Consider the following 16,831-nt stretch of genomic DNA (forward strand, 5'->3'; position numbering starts at 1 on the left):
AAGACTCATAACACCAGTGGCAAAGGTGGTGCAGCCTGAGAAACGAGCCAAGCAATCTCCCAGAAGAGCCAACCTCAGTCACCATCCACAGGGAGCATCCGCAGCAGTCGGTGTCAAGCATTGAAAGAGCGGACGCACCTGGACCTAGACATGATTGCCACACTACTTGGGCTACAAAGGAAACTAACAGCAGTGCTATGAACGAATCTTGCAGTTCACAATGAACCAGCTTGCTGCAGCAGGTCCACCCAAACTGGCTAACACCAAGAAGGACAGTGAGCTGATCAGTGAAAAGACCCCTGCAAGGGATGCAGAAACCGCTCCCAACTCCTGACCAATAACCTGCCTCCCCAAACATGGAACAGTCCTATGGCAGTCATAGGCAATGCCAAGCTACAAGGCCTCCATGATGCGGCCTTAAGTACATGAGCACAGCTCAGAAGGGCATGTGATACAACACGAGAGGGCTCAAACACCAGTTTTCTAATCGAAGGCAGATGGCCCAAGACTTCAGAGGTCTAGTTGTGACGCATCTCTGAGACTAGCTGGATTGACTACAGTGGAAAGCCTACGATTCCTTGCCGCACACTGTGGATCTGTGAATTTGTCTGGCGCTATACAAAGTCAACAGGACATAAGGACCTTTCCTCAGACTCAGGGGACATGGCGACACACTGGAAGTAAGTCAAGGGCAGCATTGCACAGTGGCCTCAAGTGCGCATATACCATAGGTGAATGTACTGTCCCCGCTGCTGTTCTGCATAGGCTTAACCCCTACGACAGATATTACAGGATGGATATGGGTACAGGGTTCAGGAGTGGACTACGCATGCAGCCCCTTCCTTACCGGATGACATCAAGCTGTATGGCTAGAGATATGAATGAGACATTGACTCGCTATACCAGTGACGCAGAATCTACAGTGGGATACGGTGATGTCATATCGGACTGGAGAAGTTGTGGATCCTGGATGTAGTGAACGAGGGAAGGTCGATCAAGAACTGATGGAGTGCGATATACCAGTGGCAGCGTTATGCAGACATACAGACCAGCTAGCAAGTACCTTGGTGTCCCCAGTCACATGAAACCACGATGAGGAGGCAAGGAGACCTAGGCAACATATTCAAGTTATCACAGGATACAGACGGTCCTGAAAGGAGCCAGTTCAGTGGGTAAAGAACAAGATCACGCCGTTTCATCAGATACCCTGCCAGGAGTATGTAAGTTTAGCTGGCCAAAGGAGGAGCATGGAAGCTTGCCAATTGTGAAGACCCGGAAGCTCCTCACAATGCTTGGAGGTTTCACCCCAAGTCCACACCCAAGACTGTATATCAGCGAAAGAACGTGGGGGGTTTCCTCGTTGAGCGTCAAAGTCACTGTTCCTGGATGAAACGAACATCCAGAGTAATCAGTAAATGGCCCCAAAGTGAGCTGCTGAGATAATGCCTGAGCAGCAGCAGACATGGGCGGAATAGACCAAGCAGAAGAGAGTGCCATGGCAAACAAGACCTGCATGCGGATGTACCATCGATAGATGAGCATGGTGGCTGACACTGGGAATCCTACCAGTGGGCTGGGAAAGGGCTGGACTCAAAAGACAGGCCTGAGCGGACTGATCATAGCAGCACAGGAGCCGCACGAGCACAGATTCTTCATCTGAACATGGAGTGCATGTCTACCAAACTAAAGAGGACCCACGTGTTTGCAGACTGTGCAGGAAGGAGGCCAGAAGCCAGTCCAACACATAGTTGGAGGATGTAAGATGCAGGCTAGGAAAACCAGCATACACTGAACGGCACACGCAAGGGGCTGGCATTGTGTACAGAATAACTCGGCACAGCGTAGGGCATAGACCCTCCCAAGACATGATGGGGAGATTCCACAAGAAGGTTGTGTGAAGATGCAGGGCTAAGATTTCTGTGGGATTCCAGATCCAGACGGACAGGCCAGATGGCAAATCAACAGACATCGTAGGTAATAGACAGGACTCAGAACAGCCGCGGTGTGTGATTAATATAGCAGTTGCCAAGTGGACAGCACATCAGGAAGAAGGAATATTGAGAAGCTGGCGAAGTACCAGGGCCTCGAAAGAGGAACTAGAGAGCGATGTGGAAAAGTGAAGGCCAAGGTCGGTCCAAGTGGTGGCTAGGAGCAGTCGGGGCTGTGACACCTAAGCTGGGTGAGTGGCTCCAACAGATCCCAGGAACAACATCAGAGCTCTCTGTCCAGAAGAGTGCAGTGCTAGGAACAGCTAAGATACTGCGCAAAACCTTCAAACTCCGAGGCCTCTGGTAGAGGACCCGAGGTTGAGGAAGACACATACCACCCATAGGGGTGAGAGGGGAATTTTTTTTTATATAAGTACTGACTAGCACAGTTTTCAAGGTGCACCTTGTCCCAATGGCTGGAAGGGGCCTAGAGAGGAGAAAAAATTTCTGCATATGTCTTCTAACTTTGATCTCTTAGCCAAGTAGTGGGTGAAGCTCATTCAATAAACTCTGTAAAGTAAGGATGTGTGTGTTATAATTGCCTAAGTCTACAAAAGTAGGCTGAACAATTTCCGATTACAATTTTATTAACTTCTAGCTGAGGAATAATTTCTAGCTTAGAAATAAAAGAACACATTTTAATTTGCAGTGTTCCATACGTACAAAATTGAGACATTCTGTGGTGAAAAACTTTAGCGCATTGGTGATGACTCCTGTGAATATTCTCTGCTCTTTGCCTAGTACATCTATACCAGTTGGACATCTCAGTGAAACAGGGGCGTGATAAGGTGCGGGAGATGTTCATGAAGAATGCCCATGTCACAGACCCCAGAGTGATTGACATACTGGTTATAAAGGTAAAACAAACATACTTACTTTCTCAAATCCAGGAAGTGGTGTGATTAGCATGTATAAATAGTAGCAGGAGAGGGTGACTCTTTGCTTATCTAAGTTCTGTAGAACAAGCGGAGATATTGGAGCCCATTAAGATCAAGGGAATATAGTTAGGATTACGTATTTCAGTCATAGATACTAGAAGAGAAAAGACCTCCATGTCCTTATAAAGCAGGTTGGTCTTTATAATAGACTCACAATTAGGGCTGTCGATTAATCGCAGTTAACTCATGCGATTAACTCAAAAAAAATGAATCGCAGTTAAAAAAAGTTAATTGCAATTAATCACGCTGTTAAATAGAATACCCATTGAAATTTATTAAATATTTGTGGATGTTTTTCTTTGCTTTCAAATATATTGATGTCAGTTACAACACAGAATACAAAGTGTACAGTGCTCACTTTATTTATTACAAATATTTGCACTGTAAAAATGATAAAATAGTATTTTTCAATTCAGCTCATACAAGTACTGTGGTGCAATTGCTTTATCGTGAAAGTGCAACTTACAAATGAATGTTTTTTGTTACATAACTGCACTCAAACAAAACAATGTAAAACTTGAGTCTACACTCCACTCAGTTCTACTTCTTGTTCAACCAATCACCAAGAGAAACAAGTTTCTTTTTACATTTACAGGAGATAATGCTGCCCACTTCTTATTTACAACGTCACCTGAAAGTGAGAACAGGCATTCGCATGGCACTGTTGTAGCTAACATTGCAAGATATTTACATGCCAGATATGCTAAAGATTCATATGCCTCTTCTTGCTTTAGCCATTGTTCCAGGGGACATGCTGATGATGCTCCTTTAAATTAGTGACTGAACTCCTTGGGGGAGAATTATGTTTCCTGCTCTGTTTTACCTGCATTCTGCCATATATTTTATGTTATAGCAGTCTTGGATGATGACCCAGCATGTGGTGGTCATTTTAAGAACACTTTCACTGCAAATTTGACAAAATGCAAGGATACCAATGTGAAATTTCTAAAGATAGCTACAGCACTTGACCCAAAATTTAAGAATCTGAAGTGCCTTCCAAAATCTGAGAGGGATGAGGCATGGCACATGCTTTCAGAAGTCTTACAAGAGCAACATTCTGATGTGGAAACTACAGAACCCAAACCACCAAAAAAGAAAATCAACTTCTGCTGGTGGCACCTGATTCAGATGATGAAAATGAACATGCGTTGATCTGCATGGCTTTGGATCATTGTTAAGCAGAACCTGTCATCAACATGTCCTCTGGAATAGTGGTTGAAGCATGAAGGGACATATGAAACTATAATGCATCTGGCAGGTAAATATCTTGCGGTGCTGGCTACAACAGTGCCATGCAAACACCTGTTCTCACTTTCAGGTGTCACAGTAAACAAGAAGTGGGAAGCATTATTTTCTACAAATGTAAACAAACTTGTTTGTCTGAGCGATTGGTTGAACAAGGACTTGCAGGCTGTAAAGTTTTACATTGTTTTATTTTTGAATGCACGTTTTTATTGTACATAATTCTACATTTGTAAGTTGCACTTTCATGAAAGAGATTGCACTACACTACTTGTAGTAAGTGAATTGAAAATTATGATTTCCTGTTTTTTACAGTGCAAACATTTGTAATAAAAATAAAGTGAACACTAAACACTTCGTATTCTGTGTTGTAATTGAAATCAATATATTTGAAAATGTAGAAAATAACATTTAAATGGTATTCTAGTATTAACAGTGTGATTAACTTTTTTGACAGCCCTACTCATAACACCAAAGAGGAGGAGTTTAGTTAATCAGACTTCTCTTGTTCTGCATTTGCAAACAGGAATTGTCCAGCAGATGAAACAGTTGTGTTTAAGGATTCCTGTGTATGTGCTTATAAAAGGTGATGGAAGATTACTGTTGGAGAATTAGCCATTTGTGACCCCGTTTCCCATACTTCCATCTTATTGTGTTTTTTTTCAATCAGTCGGAGGCGTTAGACGTTACAGAAATACTTCTGCTGTAAAGGATGGTTTTGGATTTTTAACTGGATTGCATAACTGCGTCAAGACTTCCTAGATAAGCTTGCCAGATATGTATTTTGGGCTGTAGACCTGTCTGTCCAAGGGAGAATAAAATTACCAAAACACACAAACACCAACCTTAGCATTTCAGAACAAGTGGGCAAAGCAAGACTAACTGAACTCTGCAGTAGCATTGCTTTACCAAGAGATTCCTGAGCTGCATGCTCATCTCTCGTGCTGTATAAGTACCAAGACAGACAGTGTTTGTCAAGAGTGTGTACCAGTAACTTTAAGGGCAAAAAAATTAGATGGATTCTTCAGTTATCCCCAAACCAAGCATTATAAATCCAGAATTAAAGTTGCACTTAAAAGAGCACCAGTCATGTTACGGTAGGGAAGTGCAGTTTGGGCACCCAAACAACTTTACTTCTACCCTGTAGTAACACCATGTAATAACACATTAAAGGAGGTCAGATTAATGATCACAATGGTCCTTCTGGTTTTGGGATTTATGATTGACATTTTAGACCCAGATTTAAGTTTCATACGTTTGTACAAATGTTTTATTTTCATAGTGTCAATAGAGTATTTACACACACAACTAAGTAATCTCACTGGTGAATGTGGGTATTGAACAGGGATTCTTAAAATAAAGGTGCCTGGAGCCTTGTTCCATATCTTGAAGATGGTGCTAGGCCAGGGGTGGGTTTCTGGCAGAGGAAATGGGGCAAGCCATATCTCTATGGAGAAGAGGCTTGGCCTTTCTCTTCTGTGCAGCTTCACACCTGCTGCCAGGCTCTAGAGGAGTGGATGTTCGAAAAGCAGCTGGGTAGCTAGGAGTGCAGGTCATGAGAGGAGAGACCCAGAGATCTGGGTCACTTGCTCTGTGTGTTTGGGGGTGGTGCAGAGGAAATCAGTGATGTGAAACTGGGGAAGGTAATGCTGAGTATACTTTTTAGTGGGACAGACTTAAAAGGCTGTAAGGGTGAGGTTAGTAGACTTTAAAAGAACTGAATAACTGAACCAACCAATGGAGTTTCATTAAAGAAAACTTCTGAAGGCAGAGGTAGAAATAAACCAACTATGCATTCTGTTCTCATCTGTTTAAGCTACTTAAGATCTCCTAACTGGGAATTGATCTATGAACCCTGGCTCTTTTTGTATAAATGCAGGGGAAAATGGAACTACAGGAAACTACTCGTGTATGGAAGCAGCGGACACACATCATGAGGTTTTTCCATGAGACAGAAACTCCACGACCCAAGGACTTTCTGTCCAAGTTCTATGCGGGCCATGACCCTTGAGACAAACTGACTGAAAAACTAATTCTGTATTTCACTGTCTTAATGCAAATAAAGCTCTGTATACTGGAGAGCGGCTCTTGAAATTCTTCATGAAGAAAGTATCCATCTCAACACTGTGTATGCTGTTTGTACTTATACAATGCGTTGTGCGCAGCAAGGATCCTATCTTCTGGTCCTGTCTCCTTTTTAAAGTATGGTGCTTGCTCTGGAACATCTTGTAGTATGAGAAACTAACCATCAAGTATACAATGAGCTAAAGTAGATTGGGAAACTTCAATTAGATTCAAACTTTAGTGAACTAAGACTGTCCTTGATGTGGGCATAGGCCATTAAGTACAAGCCACCTCAGAAGGAGTTGGAAAACTTCATGGAACTGGCCAGTACTGAAATTCTACAGTAGGGCTGAGGGCTACTGTATTGGAGGCAGCTGTTGATCAGTTAGTATGTCCAAGCATAACTAAAAATGTGTTAACTTTACCTAGCTGGTAATTCTGGATATGCTACTTGACTCAAGTCCAACTTAAAAAAAAAACAACAACCCCAAACTCTCCGCCTTGGTGTATTTGCTTTTTACCCAGCAACCCTTACTGTACACTTGCCTATGCAATTGACTACAGTCTATTAAAGCTGGTGTATCAAACTTTTTGAGAGCTCTAATGTCAGCAGCTAACAACTATCTTATTACTCTTGGGAGAGTTTCTCAAACACTTCAGGGCCTGAGCTCATCTATCTGCAGCCATGAGTGAATGAATGCTGTGGTGGCATAGAATTAAATTAATATTTATTCACCACTCTGAAGCCAAATCCTATGGTAGCAAAACAGCTCCTTTTCCAAATATCTTCATGTGTTACTACTCTCCCAAGCATTATGTAGGCTAACCCTTCTCACATGCTTTGTCTGTAGTCCTGTCTACATTCCAACTAACATCAGGGCAAGAGGAACCCTTTTTGAATACTGGTCTGAGACTTTTAGGACCATTGAAGATTCTAGCATGGGACAGATACCTCATGACTGAGAGCTGTCTGTGGCAAAGCATAATGAGCTCTCTCTGTGGTACTGCCAGTGTCTGTTTTCGTTGGCGGAAATGTGAAATGAGCCCTGTTGGCCTGGTATCCAAGGAAAGATTTTTTCAGTAGCATGTAAATTGTTTAAAAAACACCCTGAACAAACTTACGTTCAGCTAGAACTTGAAATTGGCCAGTGCTCTTTGTAATACTAGAATTAAAATAGCTTTACAATTACTGTTTTCAGTGGATATATTGAGATACTAAAGATAGTGGCACCTTATGTATGCGATAGAAGGGGTCTTCTGCCACCGGTGATTACTTTTCCCCTGCCCTTGTAGAGTTATGGCTCCCCATTTCATGCAGAAGCCTGTCTGTTTGGAGTGGAGGTTATTTTATCAGTGATCCTACAAGGCTGGCAGAAGGCAGTGGGAGGGTGTAGAGAAACTTGAGTGTGCAAGCTTCTGCATAGCTTACAGCCCTGGATATGTGAATTGGGGTCACTACACAAAAGCTGGATAGCCTTCAGGAAAGCACCTGCACCTTACCTGGTCACACAAGCACTTTTGCACTGAGGAGTAGCAGAATCTGGGTTATGCAACTTTCTCTGCTCCCACTCTCTTCACAACACTTATCCTTTCTCTGAACTAACAGCTGCCTTCTCCCTTTAACATTCTCTGCTCATCCTCCTAGGCAGAGGGACTGGTGCTTCTGGAGAAATTTAAATATTAAAATTATAAACATTTAGCATACAAATCTGCTCCCCTTTAAAAAGAGAATCTTATAAACAACCAATGCTGCTGCTACTTTCCCACCCCAATAGGCAAGTGCCTGAAGAGAGATGAGTGGTCAGCATTGTTACCAAAAGGTCAAACTCGGGCTGTGGAGGAGCACCTAGGGAAGTGCACAGAGGCCAAGTCTCTCCCTCTAAATAATCTACTAGCAGCACCTTTATGTGTAAATCAGGAATTACTAGCTGAACTATCTTAGCTAACTTTGGTAGATCACAGGAAGAGAAAGCGGTCTCTGGAGTAGTAAAAACCCCTTATAGGTCATATTGCAAAGACATCAGTTCCCCCAAGTAGAAAATAGTAAGCCATTACAGCTGTTGGACTGGTATGTTTGTGTCTGCTAGGACTTAAGTAGCTGCACTTTGGTTCACCTGTAGACTTCCAGGAGCCTGACTACAGCACAAAATCAAGCATGCTGAAATATTCTGACCTAGAAGTCAGAAAGCAATAGATTATTAGATTCAGCTCTGCAGAACAAGGTAACAAACAATTAACATGATGAGGCCTGTAGGCTTATTAAAATGTTCCTGTTCAGGGTATCAGACTGTTGCCAGATCTGAAAGAATGAATATGGGTACTTGGCCACAGGCAGAAGGCAAATGAGATCAATGTTGTCTTTGTGCCTATATCAGGATTAAAAGGGAACAAGGAAATTTAAGATTTCCAGATAAGTGAAGCCTCAGTGGAACTGTTTCAGGAATTAAAAGAGAAAAAGAGGATGATATACAAGGGGAGATTGCTAGCATCAAGGGATGGCTTATTGAGAAAAAGAAAATAAAAAATAAACTCATAAAAGAGATGCTTTCCTGCAAAATTCCTGCAGTGGCCTTGCGTAGTCCAACATGAATTATTTTTCTATAGTCAACTGACAGGTTTTAAAGTAATGCAATAGATTCCAGCCTACTATGGTCCCTTTATATACTTCCAGTAGAGCAAAAGAAGTGACAGAACCTTAGCCAAAAAGAAATAAGAATATATAAAGTCTGAAGCATCAATGCTAATTAACAGGAACTTATCTGATAAGCATGAAAACAAACAACAAACCCTTACATGGTTCAGTCTGCTATTCTTTATTCATAATCTAATTTATATGGCCCAGGCTCATTACTACAGAAACCCAAGTGGCCTAGGGTGTGAAAGGTACAGCAGGCAAGGGTTGCTGGACCTACTGTATATACACCCCTTCCCAACTGCCATATAGACGTGAAGAGAACATTCATTGGTACAGAGGGAGGTCCAACTGTGCCTCCTTTCCTCTTTCAAATGAGGGAGGAGGCATGAGGAGACAGTGATGTCAGACCCAGTTGTTTGTCTATGGCTTTCTCCTTTCTGTTCCATTACAATCCTGAAAAGAGGTAAAAAGAAATGTTAAGCCAGCACCATGGAACAGCCCCATGTGATTCTTCAGCTAGACAATACTGGTTCCAGTCCATAATTCTGCTTATGGGCTTTGCCCTTGTTAGTCATGTGAAACAAGCTTCCTGTGCTGATAACTACACACAATTTAAGCTGATTGTGTGGCTGAAAACAGGGAATGTACCAATTTGACAGTAACTGCAAACTTTTCAGAGGAAAACCTGGCCAGGGGACCGTGGAAAAGAGGATTAACAAAGGACATGTATTCACTAAACTGATATGGAAAAATTATAGAATGTTTATGCTGCTGAACCTCTAAAGGAAACACATGCACTGCACATAAAATATATTACCCCATTTCATCTTATGGCACTTGCCTTGTCCTCATTAAGTAATATTTGATGTAGAGTAGATAAAGAGAGAGTTGAAATAATAAAAGATTGGGAGCAATCAAAGTTTAATCGTCGTTATTATAAGCCATCATAATTTATATAAATCTTCACCCTGAAGGATCGGAGTACTCTTAAGACTGCATACATAAGGACCAGTCACCACATGAGAATGCAAAGTTTGGTATGGAATACAAGTCATCCTCCGAATTAATAGGGGATTTTTTAAGTAGGCAGAATGTAAAAAAGTTGGAATTAGCTTAGGACACCTAAGCTACCCCTGCCACACTTTCAATGGGGCAATGGTCCCCAAACTGGGGGGCCATGGAAGAACATCAGGGGGGTGCAGCAAGGCCTGGGACAACCTGGGGAGGGAGCACCATCTAGCACCACTCCCAACCATGGGTCTGGCCCCCAGCCCTGCTCCCAACCAGAGGGGCACGGACACATTCCATTACAGGTAAGGGGGAGCACAAGAGGAAAAGTTTGGGCACCACTGTGCTACGGTAATACAAATAGTAATATGAACAATCAAATTCTGTAGTCACTACAAATAGCCAGTTTGTTTTATATCTGACCCAAATGACAAGACTTTGAACACATTACCAGTTTCGTACTAGCTCAAAAGCAAGAGTCATCTACAGCATTTCTGTATTCTTTAGACTAGGTCTCATTCAAATACTGATACGGTCTGATCCGGATCCAGCATATATATATAAGATCATAGACAGAGGTAGTACATCAGCAGGTTTTTATGGAATCAAGCACCAGTGCTGAATGTACAGCAGTTTTCCAAAGCAGTAGCCGTCTACATCACCCAGTTACATAATCCCCTCCCTCTCCCATACCAAACAGGTAATACAAGTAATTGAACTGTTAGTTGCACTGATGTCATACCTTTAATCATCATCATCATCATCCTCTGGGACAAAGATATCATGTTCCTCGAGCAAGGCTGCAAAATTCTTACTGATCTGAGTCCCGATGTAGAGGAAAGGGATCACAACGGTAAATACTCGTAGGAGGCCAAAGGGCATCTATACATGTTCAGTCAAAACAAATTAATGACTATCAGCAAGTTCCATTTTGGATCAACTGATGTGCATTAATCTAACAGAGCAAGGAGGGAACTTTAAAGTTCTGAGACCACATCTAGAATATTGTGTTCTGTTTTGAGCATTCTGAAAGATATTAATAACCTAGAGGGCATTCAGAGAAAAGAAACAAAACTGATTAAAGATTAGAATGAAAAAAATTAAGTGTGTAAAGAACCAGAAGAATTCTGGGCGATAAAGGGATATAATTAGGAGTAATAGGACTAAAACATCTACGTTTCCTCTTACAATGTAAATATTTTCTATATTAAGATATCCAGCTACAGCAATCCTGTTCCCAAACACTTACAGCAGTCTTGTAGCATACATGACATCATTCTGTATTTTACCCATATTCCCAAATTGTGCTATTGGACTTTGCAAAGCTGCAGTACCCTTTGGAAACATGTATATAACACACCTCCAAACCCATTTCCACTGCAAGACTAAAACATATTGTAACAACGTCCTCCAACAAGATATATTATGTTGAATAGAAGGGACTTTATTAGGTAGAACAGTTTCCTAAGGAAATGGTGGTATTAAACCCAATCAATAGTAATTTAAAAGTTAGAACATTGAATATTATTAAACAGAATGGTGAAATTCTGTACGGTAACTCCTCACTTAACGTCCTCCCTCTTAACGTTGTTTCAAAGTTATGTCGTTGCTCCATTAGGGAACATACTCGTTTAAAGTTGTGCAATGCTCCCTTATAACGTCACAAGGGAGCACTGCACAAGTTCCTCTTCTCCACCTCCTCTCTGCTTCCCTCTGGCCAGCTTTGAAGATGAAAACGCGGCTCCTCTCTGGCCGCTGGGTGCACGGCTGCCCCTGCTCCTCCTGAGTCCTCCAGCCCGTGCTTGCAGGGCCGCATTCCGAAAGTGGCTTTAAAGCTGCAGGCCAGGGCCCCCTTAGCCCAGAACCCTGCAGCCCCCAAAGCTCCTGCATTCCGGGTGGCCCTGCCTGTTGGGGGGGCAGCTCCCAGAATTGTGGCTCCCAGAATCATGGCCATGGGGGTGGTGCCACGCTGCGCAGAGCCACCTGCACACCCCCTGCACAAAACAGGAGCTGCCCCAGGTAAGTGCTCTGCACTGCCTGCCTGCCCCAGCCCTGAGCCTCCTCCCGCCCCCCCACCCTGAGCACCCTCCTGCACCCTAACTCCCTCCCAGACCCCACATCCCACCGTGAGTGCCCTCCTGCACCCTAACTCCCTCCCAGACCCCACCCCCCGCCCTGAGTGCCCTCCTGCACCCTAACTCCCTCCCAGACTCTGCACTCCCAGCCCTGAGTCCCAGGGGCACCTCCCCACCACAGTACAGTACATTACTGTACAGTACCTAATGCCTTTTGTTTGTCCCCAAAAAATTTCCTTGGAACCTAACCCCCCGCATTTACATTAAGTCTTATGGGAATATTGGGTTCATTTAACATTGTTTCACTTAAAGTTGCATTTTTCAAGAACATAAATACAACGTTAGGTGAGGCATTACTGTATGTTCCTCCACTGAGCTCTTTGTTATGAAGCAACTTTATTATTCTATAGCACCCTTCATCCTGCAGTATCCTAATGGATTTAATCCTATGGATTAAATACACAGGGAACACTCAGCACCACTGTAATACACCTGGAAAAAGGCAGTTCTGTTTGCATCAAGGAAGGAAAGTGAAGAACTTCTGCCTTACTCTTGCAAAAAGCGTCACTCAATTTCTTAATAACCATGAGTGACCAGGGTTTTTATTTTATAGCATACCTGAAAAATTGCACCTCAGGTAATACAATGTCCCCAATACCATGCTGCACAGCTGGTTCTGTAATAACTCAGGGGAAAGATGGCCACCTCTGTGATCACCAATACTATTTCCAGCATTACCATATTATGACTTGTCCCAGGCAAGGATTGATCCCAGGCCCCACCCATCCTGTTCAGTTTATGAGAGCTGACAAGACCACAAACCTGAGCTGATAGGACTTAGTTCTAATCTATTATAACGTGACTGTCACTGGGCAGTCAGACACACTGGCTTCCCCCATCCCACACAGCCCTCTTAAAAAGGTCGCTGTTTCACACACTGGTTTTAACAATCCAGCACCTTAACTAACCCTCAGCCCCTCCCTTCACCCGGCTCCCTAGAGTTGCCGACATGCTGCATCTTCCAGGCCCCTCTATGCCTCAGTAAAGTCTTTCGCTGAAGCCGAGAGCGCTGTGACCCCAAACGAGGCACCTGTCACAGGCCAGGAAAGGGATTTCGACCCCCAGCGTCCTGCTGCCGTACCACCCTCTTCACTGGGACCCAGCGCCCCTCGCTTCTGGCAGGGTGACCAGATGTCCGATTTTACAGGGACAGTCCTGATTTTTGGGTCTTTTTTTTATATACCTATTACTCCCCACCCCATCCCGATTTCTCACACTTGCTGTCTGGTCACTCTAGCTTCCGGCCGGTGCTGTAGCTGTTCCATTCCCTCCTCCCCGACCCACCCACCCATCCTGTGAGCCGGCAGCGCCGGCCCTGTGGTCCCCCCGCCTCCCAGCAGTGCCGCCACCAGGGGGCGCTTCCGCATTCCAAGAGCCCCCGCAGAGCCGTTCCCATTGGGCTGGAATCTCAACTTTAATCCCGCCCGACAACGACATGGCTTGTGCCCTGATTGGCCAACGCTCCTGTCATTAACAACAACCGGCGGCTGACCGCGATCTGTGATTGGCTGTTCCCCCCGCCAGAAGGCGCCCCTCGCCCCTCACTCACTTTGGGCGGTTTGGGTAAAATGGCGCCGCTGCGAGTGACGGTCTCGCTCCGCGAAGGCACAACGGTCACCGCGGGGCCGCTCCGGAGTCCGCCGGGCCCCACCCGGCCCCGGGAACCGGCCACTGCCGCCAACAGGCGTCCCGCCAGAGCCGCCATTTTCCTGCCTTCAGCCACCCTACTCCGGCCCGCGCTGCTATAGCGACGCGCCCGAGCTGTCCCCGGGGCGCCGCCTCCTCAAATCTCGCGATGACCGGGGAGGGGGCGGGGGTGTCGGGGTAAAGCGGCTGGCTCCAGTGCGCATGCGGAGGAGGGCAGGGCGGGGCCTGGTGATCTTTGCTAGGTGAACCTGGCTCTGGGCGTGACGGAGCTGACGGTGCCCGGGCCTGAGTCACCTTCCCCCCGCTAGCGGGTGTCGCTCCCTGACCTCCCCAGGCTGTTCGCCACAAGCGCTGTCCCCGGGGCGAGGCCAGGCATCCTTCTGCCCTGCCGTGTAACAGCAGGTGCACCCCGCCCCCCCTCCCCAAGTCCCCGTGGCACAGCTCTGCCTGTCCTGCTCTTTACCCACTGACCCCTCAAATACCAGTTCTGCTCTCCCGGGGGGAACCGTGCACACATCAGCCTGCAGGACTGAACTCCAGCGCAGCACCTTGTTTACTATCACAGGGCTCAGATGTAAGCATGGGAAAAACAGGACTAAGACTATCAATCATTCAGAAGTCATGTGATAGTTACATATAAACTATACAGTATAGCATAATAGATGTAACATGCTTTCTAGAGACCAATCTGACAGGTTAACCTGCTCTCTAAAGAAGTTTCTCTCATACGAAAGTCCACTGCAGGATTTGAGTCAAGGTTGCCTGAGATCCAATTTTCATGAATGTAAATGCACTGCCTATGTATTTCTTGGGTGCAGGATAAAGGGTGTGTCTTCTTTGCCTTCTACTTATATCCCCAAAGTGCATGCTCTGCTCAGACTACATAACCACCCGTGGCTTAACTTTCCTGGGTACTGCTGCTGACTTCACATTTATCTGTTGATTTCATATGTAAATAGGCATCCATTGTGTTTGTGAATAGCAGTAGGGGAAAAATTTGCATGGGGAAATAATTTTTAGTTTGTGTAACGATCTATCATGAGCCAGCAATGCCCTTCTGCCATGTACATTGGCCAAACCAGACAGTCTGTACAGAAAAGAATAAATGGACACAAATCAGATATCAAGAATTATAACATTAAAAAACCAGTCAGAGAACACTTCAGCCTCCCTGGACGTGCAATTACAGACTTAAAAGCAATTCTTCAACAAAAAAAATTTCAAAAACAAACTCCAATGAAAAACTGCAGAACTAGAATTAATTTCCAAACCATCAAATTAGGTTTGAATAAAGACTGGGAGTGGCTGGCTCATTACACAAACTAAAAACTATTTCCCCGTGCTAATGTCTCCCATACTGTTACTCACACCTTCTTGTCAACTGTTTGAAATGGGCCATTCTGATTTATCACTACAAAAGTTTTTTTTTCTCCTGCTGATAATAGCCCACCTTAATTGATTAGTCTTGTTAGAGTTGATATGGCAAACCCATTTTTTCATGTACTGTATGTGTATATATATTCCTACTGTATTTTCCACTGCATGCATCTGATGAAGTGGGTTTTAGCCCATGAAAGCTTATGCCCAAATAAATTGGTTAGTCTCTGAGGTGCCACAAGTACTCCTCGTTCTTTTTTCTTATCTGACAGAAAGCCTGTTTCTCCATCTCTGCTGTGATATAGAATCTACAAACATATTTTGAGTACCTAAACATATATTTACAATGCTAATGACCAGCGTGACTCCAGCTTTAATTTAAAACTTCACACAACATTCTTTGGTGAACCAGAATGAACATACCAGTGTCTGGATATTCCTGTAACCCAGTTGGTATGAAGGGATCCTTGAGTCACAGCGGACTCTGCAAGGACTCCATGCTCCCAGTGGAATCTCTGTCACATCCCCCTAGCCACACTCCTGAAGAGGCAGCCTCTGACACAGCAGAGCGTTTCTCATATGCAGCCACCAGGGGCTGTTCTTGCAGCTACAGCCTCTTGGGTGGCTGGAGGGGGGGCAAAGCGGTAGCCCACTAGCCCCTCTCTGGGGACACAAAAGCTGGAGGAGCAGGCAACCAGTGAGTTTCCCACCTTCCCAGAGTTGCGGTCGGGTTGGGCTATAGTCCTGTGGCGGCAGGCGGCAGGCTCCAGCTAGGGGCTTTGGGCTCCATTCCCTGAGTTCACCACCCCTCCCATCACCTCTGGCCCCCGCTGCTGTTCCTAGTGCCCCATTGCCCCTGGCTCCCGCTGCCTCAATACCCACCTCCCCATCCAGGGCTCAATTTGTCCCCAGGATTGCCAGGGATGAGTAAATCTGCTGTGAAAAGTGATATTTGTGTGTTTGCTAATATCACTTTTCACAGCAGACTTAGTAGCTAGCAAGTCTGAAAAAAAAACAAAACCTAACCAAAAAAGCAAAAGAAACAATAAGAAAAAAGACAAGAACATGCAAAGCACCTTATTTGTATTTCTATTCCATTCAGGTGCAGTAAAGAATAAAGACAACAGTACATTATTTTTATTATTGAATCTGTGGGAAAAAAAAATTCCTCCATAAATAAATTACAATGATTTGGATATGTATATGTGCATATTCATTTGTGTTTCCTAAAGTTAATTAAGTATGTTAGGAAAAATTATCAGAGTGGCCATCAGCAAGAGCTGGTGGCCGCACTCTGAGGCCATCAAAAAATTTGTTGTGAGAACCCCTAGACTAGATCCTTTAATTAACAGAAAAAGCCTAACCAGACTGTTTATCATTGGCTGTGGCACTCTCGTCAGATTACATAGGCTAAACGGGGTCAGAGTTGGATGGAAGACCTTTAAATGAAAACCTGCAAACAGCAGGAAGTGCTGAAGCATCACAGGGTACGCTTTTCCGAGTCAGTACTGTGTTAGTGTCCCAATACCGTGCCGCCATCTTTCAGATAAAAGCAAGGCCCTTATTGCTTGGTAGTTATACCGAGAAAACATTTTAGTTAGAGTAGAGGGTATTGAGGATCTGTCCAGGGCAATGGGGCTAACAGGTGTATTTGCATTCTTTTGACCTAAAATTCCCATGTGGTTTCCTTTATGTCAGATTCTTTATCTGGTGTCTTGATCTGTTTGGATCTGAACACTGCGGTGTAATGTTAAATAGCTGCTACATTCCACATCAGTGGTAGACAAAGCAGTGCTA

At 44.4% G+C, this 16,831-nt stretch overlaps 2 protein-coding genes across 2 annotated transcripts in view; one reads left to right on the forward strand and one right to left on the reverse strand.

Moving 5' to 3' along the window:
• NDUFA6 (NADH:ubiquinone oxidoreductase subunit A6) overlaps window positions 1-6,247 on the forward strand; it is a 16,610-nt gene extending 10,363 nt beyond the window's left edge. The window contains exons 2-3 of the mRNA XM_032787006.2: window positions 2,730-2,845; window positions 6,048-6,247. Of these exons, the coding sequence (XP_032642897.1) occupies window positions 2,730-2,845; window positions 6,048-6,179 (248 nt within the window). The 3' untranslated portion in view covers window positions 6,180-6,247. The remainder of the gene's footprint in view (window positions 1-2,729; window positions 2,846-6,047) is intronic.
• Window positions 6,248-9,029: 2,782 nt separating this feature from the next.
• On the reverse strand, window positions 9,030-13,823 carry SMDT1 (single-pass membrane protein with aspartate rich tail 1). The gene is made up of 3 exons (XM_032787016.2): window positions 13,560-13,823; window positions 10,618-10,757; window positions 9,030-9,320 (listed from the first exon to the last, which is right to left on the reverse strand). Exons 1-2 carry the CDS (start codon window positions 13,713-13,715, stop codon window positions 10,620-10,622), a joined length of 294 nt encoding a protein of 97 aa, XP_032642907.1. The 5' UTR covers window positions 13,716-13,823; the 3' UTR covers window positions 9,030-9,320; window positions 10,618-10,619.
• Between the last annotated feature and the right edge of the window lie 3,008 nt (window positions 13,824-16,831).

Source organism: Chelonoidis abingdonii, chromosome 1, assembly GCF_003597395.2.
Source record: "Chelonoidis abingdonii isolate Lonesome George chromosome 1, CheloAbing_2.0, whole genome shotgun sequence".
Classification (NCBI taxonomy): domain Eukaryota; kingdom Metazoa; phylum Chordata; order Testudines; family Testudinidae; genus Chelonoidis; species Chelonoidis abingdonii.

Coding starts and splice junctions, on each gene's coding strand:
- SMDT1 (XM_032787016.2), bottom strand. CDS start 13,715: ATGGCGGCTCTGGCGGGACGCCTGTTGGCGGCAGTGGCCGGTTCCCGG. Junction 10,758..13,559: donor TTTTACCCAAACCGCCCAAA/GTGAGTGAGGGG, acceptor GAACATGTATAG/ATGCCCTTTGGCCTCCTACG.